The 12,681-nt window shown below is 36.0% G+C and overlaps 2 protein-coding genes across 5 annotated transcripts in view; one reads left to right on the forward strand and one right to left on the reverse strand.

The window, feature by feature from the left end:
- The window catches only part of ESCO2 (establishment of sister chromatid cohesion N-acetyltransferase 2), a 47,961-nt gene extending 36,969 nt beyond the window's left edge, over positions 1-10,992 (forward strand). For 3 of the 4 annotated variants that reach the window (XM_074384094.1, XM_074384095.1, XM_074384096.1), the window contains exon 11: positions 1-10,992. In XM_074384094.1, coding sequence (XP_074240195.1) covers positions 1-133 — 133 coding nt within the window. In that variant the 3' untranslated portion in view covers positions 134-10,992. The other variant, XR_012513281.1, reaches the window with a different exon arrangement.
- The window catches only part of PBK (PDZ binding kinase), a 26,350-nt gene continuing 21,299 nt past the window's right edge, over positions 7,631-12,681 (reverse strand). Inside the window, exons 7-8 of the mRNA XM_039461043.2 lie at positions 9,000-9,200; positions 7,631-8,516 (exon numbers count right to left, since the gene is read on the reverse strand). Of these exons, the coding sequence (XP_039316977.2) occupies positions 8,320-8,516; positions 9,000-9,200 (398 nt within the window). The 3' untranslated portion in view covers positions 7,631-8,319. The remainder of the gene's footprint in view (positions 8,517-8,999; positions 9,201-12,681) is intronic.

Consider the following 12,681-nt stretch of genomic DNA (forward strand, 5'->3'; position numbering starts at 1 on the left):
GAATTGCTTCATGTTTGGCTGTTTTCTCAGCACTGATGAAATAGCATTTTCTGATCCGACACCAGATGGCAAGTTATTTGCAACCAAGTACTGCAACACTCCTAATTTTCTTGTATATAATTTTAATAGTTAAAGCTGATTTCAGTTATAAAGCAGTTACTATCTGGATAAGTTCAGAGAAATCATTATTATAAAATACAAACTTTTAATAAAAAAAATACCAGGATTCTCACTTATGCGCGCACACACACACATACACACATATCAGTTTTGTTCCTTCTGAGTTGAAAAGTCAGGAATTAAATTTGTTGAAGATTATCAGAGATTCAAAGGAAGGAAAAATCTTGGGGTGATTGACTGATTAGCAGTGTGAATTGTTAATTACAATTACACTCTGAAATTTTGTAGCTATAACTGGAAAATTACTTGACTGTTACGTAAGAGCATTGACAAAGGAAAGTGATTTTTGTCTAGAAATGTGACCTGGTCTTCTAAAAAACGCACTCTTAGACCAGGATTATCTAATGCCCCATCAGAAGCAAAGAGGCAAATTTACACTTGGGAAAGTAATTTCTATGCTCAATTTGTAAAGGGAATTTCTGAATTTTTTTTTTAAATAGAGGCAGGGGTCTCATTATGTTTTCCAAGCTGGAACTTTTGGGCTCAAGCGATCCTCCGAAAAGTGCTGGGATTACAGTCATGGGCCACCGTGCCCAGCATCATTCCTGACTTTTCTGTATGAAATCTTTATTTGGTAGGCACTCATCTGTACCAACTCAGTTTGAGTATCTTTAGAAAATGTTTAGTATGTCTTTTTTGTGACAAGAAAAAATGGTAAGGATTAATCCTCTTTGCATTTCTGTAGAGCAGAATTCTATAGCTTAATGTTTAATCTTTTTGTAAATAAATCTTCATCTGTCAGATTTAAAATTATACTTAATAATTGCACTATTTCATTAATTTTTTTGTTTGGAAATATTGGTAGTACTGCTTTAGGAACTTATTACTGGCAATTGATGTCATTAACAAAATGCCTAGTTGGAGTAGATGATACGTTTGGCTTCATTTTCTAATTTTTTGCTTATTTAAAAATGCACCTTACTTGTTAAGTAATATGGCAAGTCTTTACAAAATATGTGGTTATAGAACCAAGGTTAGTAAATATGCATATGCTGGTGGATTAGAGACCATGACACTGTGTAAATACAGTGAAATGTTTGCACATTTTACTTGTATAATCCGTGGATACTTTAAAAAGCAAAACATTGTTCAAATTGTTCTGATTCTAAGAAATCACTCAACTGCTAGCAATAAGACTCTAGGCAAGTTGTTTTATAGATTGTAATTATATATAGAACTATTCATCTGCTTTCATTTTATTTGCCTTTAAGTTAACATGGTTCCAAAATTTAAAAGCTTGGGTTCCCAGAAGAATGTGGAAGTGTTAAAATGTGTGTAATTACGCAAACATTTTAATGCTGTTTTGTGCACTTGTTTATTTTTTTTTATTTTATTTAAAAATGTTAATTAGCATTTTGCTTGCTTAATGGTTTTGTGGTCAATTAAAATTACTTAATAGTTTATGTTATACAACTAAATCTGATTTTTTGTATTTTTATCATAATAATATATGTTAAAAAAAATTCATATACAGAAAAAGAGATTGCCAAGAGAAGAGGCTTCCCATTATCCTGCTTTGGATGCAGTGTGTATTACTTCAGATTAACTAAATACATATGCAGTTATTTTGCATCTTGCTTCCCTTCAGTATGTCTTAGATATGTTGTATTTCAGGAACTTTTTCTATTTTAAATGTAATAGCATGATTTGCTGTTGATACTGTTGGCTTGATTGGGTGGATTTTTTGTTTTCGTTTAACACATACAAGAAGCAAGTGCACTGAGAAGGTCTCAAAGCAACAATACCCCAGTGGCAGTGAGCACACCTACCACCCAGATCTTGGTTGGTTGCTTTCTTTTTTTTCCCACCCTAGGCTGAAGTGCAGTGGTACAAACATGGCTTACTGCAGACTTAACCTCCCAGGTTCAAGTGATCCTTCCACCTCAGTCCCCTGAGTAGCTAGGACTACAGGTGTGTGCCACCACGCCCAGTTAATTTGTGTATTTTTGGTAGAGACACAGTTTCACCAACTGGTCCTTAAGCTCCTAAGCTCAAGCAGTCCTCCCGTGGTGCTGGGATTATAGGTATGAGCCACCACACCCAGCCAGATTTTGTTTACTAATTCTTTCCTCCACAAAAGGACCTGGGGCTCTTTGGAGAACTGGCTCATTATAGGGATAGAGCAATGAACGTACAAGATGAGCCTAAATCATCTTGTACAGCAGCCCCCCCGCCATCTGCAATTTTGTTTCCCACAGTTTGTTACCAAAAATATTACATGGAAATTTCTGGAAGTAAGGAATTCATAAGTTCTAAATTCTCATCATTCAGAGTAGTAACAGTGGGTGATAAGTGCTCAGTTAAGATGGAAAAGGCATTAAATTTGTGGGCAGAAGACATGCACAGAAACATTCCGATTGAGGGCAATCAAGTTCAGTACTGTCTGGTTTCAGGCATCCTCCTCGGGGTCTTTGTCATAATTTGTGCCCATATATATGTATGTCTATTTCTGCTGTTTATTCTTACTAGTCTTAAAGGTTTTATTTATGCCAATACCAGACTCTGTTATTGTAATATTGTTTCCTATAGTATTAGTACATAGTCCCACCCTTTTTTTTCTTCAGGAATATTTTGTCTATTCTTGGACTTTGCATTTCCATATACATTTTAGAATCAATTTATTCCACAAAAAGCCACCAACAACAAAAAAGGCTGTTGGGATTTTATTGGAATTCCATCAGATCTATAGATCAATTTGGGAGAACTGATTTTTAGAGTCGATCAGGTATTTGATACTTTTTTTTTTTTGAGACGGAGTTTGGCTCTTTCTGCCTAGGCTGGAGTGCAATGGCTCATTCTCGGCTCACTGCAACCTCTGCCTCCCAGGTTCAAGCGATTCTTCTGCCTCAGCCTCCCGAGTAGCTGGGATTACAGGTGCATGCCACCACGCCCAGCTAATTTGGAATTTTGCTAGAGACCGGTTTCGCCATGTTGGCCAGGCTGGTCTTGAACTCCTGACCTCCAGTAATCCACCCGTCTCAGCCTCCCAAAGTGCTGAGATTATAAGTGTGAGCTACCATGCCGGGCCCATACTTTTTTTTAAGCCTTTGGGAAAAGTTACATCTTGTTTGCTGATACATAAATACAACTTTTAGGTTTTGACTTTGCATTCAGCAACCTTTCTAAACTTAATTCTATTTATCTATTTTTACATATGTAATATCTGTGAATGAGTTTTATTTCTTTTAGAATCTTACAGCTTTTTTGTTCTTACAGTATTGCATCTCTAAGTTTGCCAGTCTAGTACAGTGTTGAATAAAAGCAATGGTAGGGATATTTTTGTTTCATTGCTAATGTAGATAAAGTTTTCAACGTTTTACTATTAAATACGAAATTTATTATAGCTTTTTTGTAGATAACTTTCTAATATTAAGGAAGTTCCTCTATTCCTAGGTTTCTAGAAGGCTCTCAAATAACTTGAACAGATACTCAGATTTTATACAAAGTCTTTCTTTGTTATTTGGAGGTGATTTTTTTCTTCATTGTTAATATGGCAATTACATTGTTCTTTGAATGTTAAAGCAGTCTAGCCTTCCTGAACTAAATAAACCAAACCTAAGTTGGTCTTGATGTTTTTCTTTTTTATGTTACTGACTTCAGTTAACTAAAAAAAATTTTTTTAGGATTTTTCATGTGTTCATGAATAATATTGGGTATCTATAGGATGTTTAGTTTTGCTTTTGTTTTTATTTTCATTCATGACATGTCTTTTTTCTCCATAGATAAGTTTTGCAAAGGGATTTATCAATTTTGTTAGTATTTTTAAAGATTGGCATTGTTAATTCTATCACAGGTTTGTATTTTCTGTAAGTTTTGTTTTTTTAATTTCTTTCTCTCCTCCCCTCCCTGAAGGGAGGTATTGCGGTCTGAATGTATGCCACCAAAATTCATAGGCTGAAACCCTAACCCCCAAGATGATGTAATGCTTTAATAAGTTGTGCCTTAGGAAGGTGAATGGGTCATGATGGTGGAAGGAACCCTTAAGGATTAGTGCCCTTTAATTCAAAGAGATGTAAAGGGAAAAAGAATTAGCACCCTTATAAGAGGGTGGGGGAGCTCCCTTGCTCTTTCCACCATGTGAGGACACAGCCAGAAGGTGCGTCCTGTGAGGATGCCCTCACTAGATACTACCTTGATCTTGGACTTTCCAGTCTCCAGAACTATGAAAAATAAGTTTCTGTGGTTTACGTGGCACCTAGTTTATGGTATTTTTGTTATAGTAGACTAAGACGGGAGTCTGGCTTTGTTTTTCCTAAATTCTTACCTGATATATATAGTATTTGTTATATATAGATTTTTTTATATAGCATTTGTGTAGTTTAAAATCCTTTCTAATTTGTATTCTAATCAACAGATTGTAGAAGATTAAATAGGTTCCAGGAGACATGAAAGAATGATCTTCAACATTTCTCAAGCAGCCGCTGATTATCTCCTTTTATGGTGGCATAACAAGCTCCTGGAAGCCTTCTACAGATTCTAAAGGGAAAGATTTTCTGGGAGGTGAGAAAGCCACTTGAGAGAAGGCTATTTTGATTTACTAATTAATTCAGTGAAAAGGTAGTCCTGGGCATGGCGGCTCATGTGAGGCCTGTAATCCCAGCAGTTTAGGAGACCTAGACAGAGGGTTGCTCAGGAGTTACAAACCAGCCTGAGCAACTTGGTGAAACCTTCTCTATAAAGAATACAAAATAAGATTAGTTGTGGTGGCACACACGTCTAGTCCCAGCTACTTGAGGTGGGGGCAGAGGTGTGAAGATCACATGAGCCTGGAAGGTCGAGGCTGCAGTGAGCCATGATTGCCCCACTGTATTCCAGCCCGGGTGACAAAGCAACACCCTATGTTATAAAAAAATAAATAAATAAATAAATAAACAGGCCTCAGCCAAGTCACTGTTTTGTTTTGTTTTGTTTTTTGAGAATGAGGGATATGTCCTAAATGATAACATCTGAGACTTAAAGAGCAAGTTCTAGAACAAGAATTAAACAAAAAAACTTCCAGTTGTAGCAGATTGTCTGCAATCTTGTGTTAGGGATTTCTGGGACCTTAACCAGACTCAAGGGGCAGTGCATGCTGGGTTTATTTTATAATGTCTGCCGTAGACAAGGGCTATGAATTGCTGGCCTTGATTAGTTTATTCCTATTAGATACCCCAACTATCGGAACTGGAAACAGATTTCTCAGTGAAAAGCAATGGCTTATGTGTTAAAAGATCCAATTCAAGAAAGATCCAATTCCTGCTTTTTATGTCTTAAAAGCAGCAACTGCTATTCCTGCTAAGAAAAGAATGGCCTGGAGATACTACTCTGTTGGCTTGGCAAAAAAGAATGACTCAATATACATGTCGGAGTAAGGATAAGAGACCCTATCAGGATGCAAAATTACACATAAGTTTTTCTCCAGATTAAGACAACTTCCAATTTGTCGCCTTAATATTTTGATGGGAAAATACGCGAATTAATGTGTACTGTTTCTTAGTACAATCTTAAACAGGCGTTCAGTGATTTCTAGGCGTTTTTTTTCTTATTTTTAATTTTATTTCTAAAATATACTATAATACAGAGAGTAACATGAGACCCCTGTGCCTACCATTCAGCTATAACAAATTAGCATTGTATCCTATTTTTCTTGATCAAATGTTGTTATAAAATAAACCATGAAGATAACCATTTAAGCCCAGTCCCTCCATTCCACACAGCTCCTCCCCCAGCTAACCATCACCCTGAATTTTGGTATGTGTCTCTTAAATTCAGTTTTGTCTTTTTTTTTATTACTGCATTTTAGGTTTTGGGGTACATGTGAAGAACATGCAAGATTGTTGCATAGGTACACACATGGCAGTGTGGTTTGCTGCCTTCCTCCCCATCACCTATATCTGGCATTCCTCCCCAAGCTCTCTCTCTCCAACTCCCCACCCACCTCTGTCCCTCCCCTATTTCCGCCCCACAGACCCCAGTGTGTGATGCTCCCTTCCCTGTGTCCATGTGTTCTCATTGTTCAACACCCGCCTAAGAGTGAGATCATGCGGTATTTGATTTTCTGTTCTTGTGTCAGTTTGCTGAGAATGATGGTTTCCAGGTTCATCTATGTCCCTACAAAGGACACAAGCTCACCATTTTTTATGGCTGCATAGTATTCCATGGTGTATTTGTGCTACAGTTTCCCTGTCCAGTCTATCATCAGTGGGCATTTGGGTTGGTTCCAAGTCTTCGCTATTATAAACGAAGTGCTGCAGTGAACATTCGTGTGCATGTGTCTTTATAGTAGAACGTTTGATAATCATTTGTATATATACCCAGTAATGGGATTGCTGGGTCTAATGGAATTTCTATTTTTAGGTCCTTGAGGAATCGCCACTGTCTTCCACAATGGTTGAACTAATTTACATTCCACCAGCAGTGTAAAAGTGTTATTTCTCCACATCCTCTCCAGCATCTGTTGTCTCCAGATTTTTTAATCACCATTCTAACTGGTGTGAGATGGTATGTCAATGTACTTTTGATTTGCATTTCTCTAATGACCAGTGATGATGAGCATTGTTTCATGTTTGTTGGCCTCATATATGTCTTTTGTAAAGGGTTTGTTCATATTCTTCACCCACTTTTGAATGCGCTTGTTCGTTTTTTTCTTATAAATCTGTTTTAGTTATTTGTGGATTCTGGATATTAGCCCTTTGTCAGCTGGGTAGATTGCAAACATTTTTTTCCCATTCTGTTGGTTGCCGATTCAGTCTAATGACTGTTTCTTTTGCTGTGTGGAAGCTGTGGAGTTTGATTAGGTCCCATTTGTCTATTTTGGCTTGGTATTTTGGTCATGAAGTCCTTGCCTATGCCTGTGTCCTGAATGGTTTTGCATAGATTTTCTAGCGTTTTTATGGTGTTAGGTCTAATGTTTAAGTCTTTAATCCATCTGGAGTTAATTTTAGTGTAAGGTGTCAGGAAGGGGTCCAGTTTCTGCTTTCTGCACGTGGCTAGACAGTTTCACCAATATCATTTATTAAACAGGGAATCCTTTCCCATTGCTTTTGTCAGGTTTGTCAAAGATCGGATGGTTGTATATGTGTGGTGTTGCCTCCGAGGCCTCTATTCTGTTCCATTGGTCTATATCTCAGTTTGGTACATGCCGTTTTGATTACTGTAGCCTTTACTAGTTTGAAGTCCGGTAGTGATGCCTCCAGCATTTCTAGGCATTTTTAAAGTTCAGAGTGCAGTTGTTCCAAATGTTTCTAAGAACCCTATGTCTGTAATTTTTAAAATTCAGTGTACACCCAAATCTAGGTATACCACATACATTCAGTAATTTGGAAAATTCCCAGGGGACTATGGCTCACAGAAACTACTGATCCAAAACCTATTACGATTAGCAAAATAAGGCCAAGAGAGGGAAGGAAACCTACTGACCTGCAGTCAACAAGTACTCAAATCAATTAAGGATAAAATAATGCTTAGACAGTTTCTGGTACTCAGTGTCCTTTATTCTCTATCATCGTATTTGAGTTTTATTGTTTTTACAGAATTGGGAAATACTTAAGGTACAAATTAATAAATTTAAAAAAAATCTTAGTATAGAAAATACGTTTAATAAACTAAAGCAAAAAACTAAGATCTGAGAAGATCCAAGAGATCAAGACAAGCTATAACCCGAGTCTCAAGTATCCCAGGAGGTATTCTTTCTGAGTCCTATTCTCCTCAGTTTCCAGTTATTTGATAAACACATCAGCAAAAGGTTCAAAGTTTTAAAATATGAACAAATACAGATTTTATTTTGTATTGTACAAAATGCTCATTTCTGTAGATCCATTAAAACAATATTTTAAAAAGATCATTAATAAAAGCAATGATCACTAAAATTAATGTTATACAGTTTACAGTATTTTATTGCTAGTGTTTTAATTCTGCATGAGCAACATCAAAGTACTTAAATAGCTAGTTTCTAAAACTTTACAGAAAACCCAGTACAATTCAAGTGCTTATAACAAGTATGAAATACGCTTATATTAGAAATAGTTATCTACATATTAACAAGAAACTGTGGTTCTCAAATATGCCAATTTTAGAGAGCCTAATAACTACTAATAGTAACTATATAAATGTTTTGGGAAAAAGTTACATATAAAAGCCATACTTCAGCTGAAGTGATAACTAGACATCAGTTTCCAGAGCTTCAACAATGTGTGCAGCAGCAGGACGATCTTTAGGGTCTTCATTAGTACATACAGAGAAGAGTTCAATTACTTTCTGGTATGATTCATCTAATTCTTCCATATTAATAGGTGGCCTAGTTCCCAAAGCTGCATAGTATGCTTCATCATCAAAATCACTTTCATCAAAAGTTTTATCTTGAAGGAGATTAAAACAATAAGGAAAATCACTTTACATCGTGGAAAAGCCTAAGAGCTCAACCTCCTCCTGAAATAAGAATTTATGGTCCAGTATGGTTTCCAGTCAGCCACAGACAGTTTAATTGTCTTGCCTTCAAGTAGATTGGCTTTAGTTTGGATTTATAGGTTATAGACCCCTATTCCCACCCTTCCTATGACAGCTTTCCAATCTTTTTCTCAGGTAAGGATAGTTTTAAGGTAATTTTTTGCTTCTCTGGACAGCCTCAATTTTTCTCCCTATTCTCAATCTACATCTCATTTGTGTGAGATTAAACCTTGGTGGTACCAAATCAGTCATCAGTACTAATTAATATATATCTTAGAAATTATGCCACTAAATCATACAACTTGCTCTTTCAAATTTTAAAAGATAAAATATATAAACTAATCTTTAGTATGAAATGAAGAGATTTGGATTTACGTTAGAAATTGTATTCATACCTTCATCATCATCATCATCATCATCATCATCATCATCATGATTTGAAAGATTAACGTGTGGAATGGATAAAGTCATCATCTCCCACAGAGTAAGGCCAAAGGCAAATATGTCTGCCTTGTCAGTAATAACACCATTCTCCTCCAAAGCTTCTTTGGGTTTCCATGGCTCTGTGCCAATGTAGCAAGCCTCAGGGTCAGTCACTGAAACAAGCAAAGTGGTTATGAAGGCAGGCGCTAGAAATTACAAAAAAGGCAAGCAACCATGATTTGAACAAGTAGTTCACAGGTTAATCAGTATAACCAGTAAATGTGAAAACACACTTAGTAAGGATGACTTTCTACCTTTCGGTTGGTAAATATTCAAGAAGTTGGTTAGTTGGCAAGTATGTAGAAAAACAGCAATTCTCTTAGTAGCAATAGAGAATATGGATGTTGAGAATTACAGACTCTGGAGCCAGACTGCCTTGCTTGGGTTCAAGGACATGTGCAAACTGTGTGACTTTGAGCAGATCACTTCTAGACTGGAATTTCTTCATTTTGTGAACAATTTTAAGCTGAGAGAAGTACCATTTATGTACTTCCATGATTGCTACGTTAGAGAAAAGCGAAAGGGACTAGTCACACATTGGCTCTTTTTAAAAGCCCAAGAAAGAAATGAGTGCACTCACATTTCCATTGAAATTTTAGTCAACTTATCAATTTCAATGAAAAAGTCAGCTAGAATTCTGATTAGGATTGGACTGAATCTCTAGGTCAATTTGGTAAGAATTAACATTATTAGTATTGAGTCTTCCAAACCACGGTCATATATTTTTCCACTTAGTTACATTCCACTTAGTTACATTTTCTCAGTGATGCTTTATAGTATTCATTACAGAGGACTTAGACTTTTTTGATCATTACGTTCTGAAATATTTTGAGTTTGGGTACTTGTAAATGGATTTTAAATAATTCCATTTTCAACTATTTACGGCTAATACATAGAAATATCACTGGCTTCGCTTAATCTAATAGATTCCCTGGGATTTTCTATCTAAACAACATATCAACTGCAAATACTTCCTTGCCTTATTTCAGTGGCTAGGGCTGTAGTACTGTTAAATAGTGGTAAGAGAAGGCATCCTGGCTTGTTCCCTACTACGGTATGCTACCTGCAGGTTCTTCTGTAGACAGCCTTTCTCAAGCTAAGATCCCTTCTATTTCTAGTTAGCTGAGAGATTACCTTTTTTTTTTTTAAATCAAAAATGGATGTTGGATTTTGTCAAACGTGTTTTCTGCACGTGAGATTGAGATGATACATAGTTTTCAAATTTGTTAATATGGTGATAGACTGTCCCCAGCTTTCAGGTATAACTGACAATTATATGAGTTTAAGGTATACAACTTGATGTTTGATATACATAAACACTGTGACCTGACGGCCACAGTCAAGCTAATTTATATATCACTTCATATAGTTACCATTTTCTTATTGTGTGAGAATACTCAAGATCTGCTCTCAGCAAATCTCAAGTGTACAGTATTGTTAACAAAGGGCACAAAGTTTCCATTATGCAAGATGAGTAAGTTCTGGTGACCTAAAGTACAGCACAGTGAGGACACTGAATCTGGAATGTTAAACTTTTCTTTCCTGGACTTAGTGTCCTTATGTACTGCTGGACTGAATTTGCTAATATTTTGTTAAGGATTTTGATATCTGTGGTTGTGAACGATATTGAACTATCATTTTTTTTTTATTCTGGTTACATAGCAGGTATACATGTTTATGTGTTGATCAGAAATTTTGATAAAGGCATGCAGTGCATAATAATCATATCAGGATTGATGGGATGTACCGTAATACGTTGGGTTTTCATATTAGAGTTATGCTTACCTCAGAACAAACTGGGCAGTGGTCCCTATTCCTCTATTATCTGAGCAAATCTGTGTAAAATCGGTGCCATTTCTTCCTTGGATATTTGGTGAAAATCAACAGTAAAACATCTGGGTTTGAGTTTTCTTTGTGGGGATGTTTCGTAATAGACATACAGCTATTTGGATTTCCTACTCTTGCATTAATTTTGGTAAATTGTCCTTTTCATCTAAGTTGTCAAATTTATAGCCATAAAGGTGTCAGTAATAGCCTAATTCTTTAAATGTCAGAATTTACAATGATGACCCTTTTTTCATTCCTGATATTGGTGACTTCTGTTTTTTCTTGATCAGTCTAGATACAGTTTTATACACTTCATTATCTTTTCAGATAACCAGCTTTTGGCTTTAATATTTTATAGTAAATACTATTTATTTAAATTTATTTTTATTTCATCTAGAATTTTTCAAATATAATTTATAGATTTCCCTCTAAGCCCTGCTATCGCTCGCACATTTTGATATGTTGTATTTTCCTTATTATTCCCTTGTCATTTTCTTTGACCCATAGGTTATTTAAATTTGTGTTACTGAATTTCCAAACACTTGGGGTTTCCTTGGATATCCTGTTTTGTGGTTTCTAAGCTAATTCCATTGTGGCCAACCTATATACTCTATGATTTCTCCCATAGTGTTGTACAGACCTTTATTTCTGCTGTAACTAGGAGAAACTCAGAATATTCATTAGGCAGTGTTAGAGTGTATTATACTAAAAAATGAATTTTTTCAGTATTTGATTACTATAATCTCCATTTTCTCACAAATAAGATAAATCATTTTGAAACAACAGAAGACACAGTGGGGCAGTTTTCTGAAACAGACTTCTCCAGAACTGAAGGTAAGTTCTGTCTTGAGAAACTCAATAAATTTACAAGGCAAGGAAGAAGAAACTAACATTTATAAAACAAAAAGGAGGACTAAAAAAAGGAAAAGTGATGACCCAAGAGAAGATTCCATTTAGACTTAAAAAGGAAAAGTGAGAATCTAGAAGCCAAGAAATTGAAGATTCCAGTTAAACACTAATTTGTTCCATTAACATTCTGGGAGGTATGCCTGATAAATGAACAGGCTCTGTTAAGTGAGAACAAAAATACCAAACTAGGAGGGTACCCAGTACCCGCAGACAAAAAGGAAAGATGAGTGATGTCTCTTTGGAGCCTTTGTACTTAGTTCTGTTTGGGCCTCTAAAGTTTAAAAGTCATAATATCCATGACTAAGCTCCTTAAAGGCTTTCCCTCATACTATACTTTATATCTAAGAGGCACTTCATGGAATTCATGACAAGAGAAGAGCCTACAGGCATGGCCCAGGTGGGAATGACTCTGGCAATAAGAACATAAACATTTTTAAAGGTTTTTCTTATTTTAAATACAGATTTCTAAACTGTCATTTGAAAGGTTCTGTCATTTCTGAGCTTGAGCATTTAACTTACCAGTGCAAGACTTTTCAATGAAAATTTCTATGATGATTAAATGTCCTAAATCTGCATCGTCCAATGTGGTAACCATTAACCGCATGTAGCTAACTGAGCACTTGAATTGGGGCTAGGGTGGCTGAAAATGTTTTAAATAGTAATGTACATAGCCACATGTAGCTCCTAACTACTGTACTGAATGCTTTGTCACCCTCCCCATAATGATGGCTATGTTCCATAGGTCCTAAAGGGGGAATGACACAGAACATGGCACTAATGGCCATGCAGCCTGAGTAATAAGTCACCGATGTTTTTGAGGTCTATGTTACCACAGGGAAACCTATTCTTACCTCAGTA

Source organism: Saimiri boliviensis, chromosome 13 (assembly GCF_048565385.1).
Source record: "Saimiri boliviensis isolate mSaiBol1 chromosome 13, mSaiBol1.pri, whole genome shotgun sequence".
NCBI classification, from domain to species: domain Eukaryota; kingdom Metazoa; phylum Chordata; class Mammalia; order Primates; family Cebidae; genus Saimiri; species Saimiri boliviensis.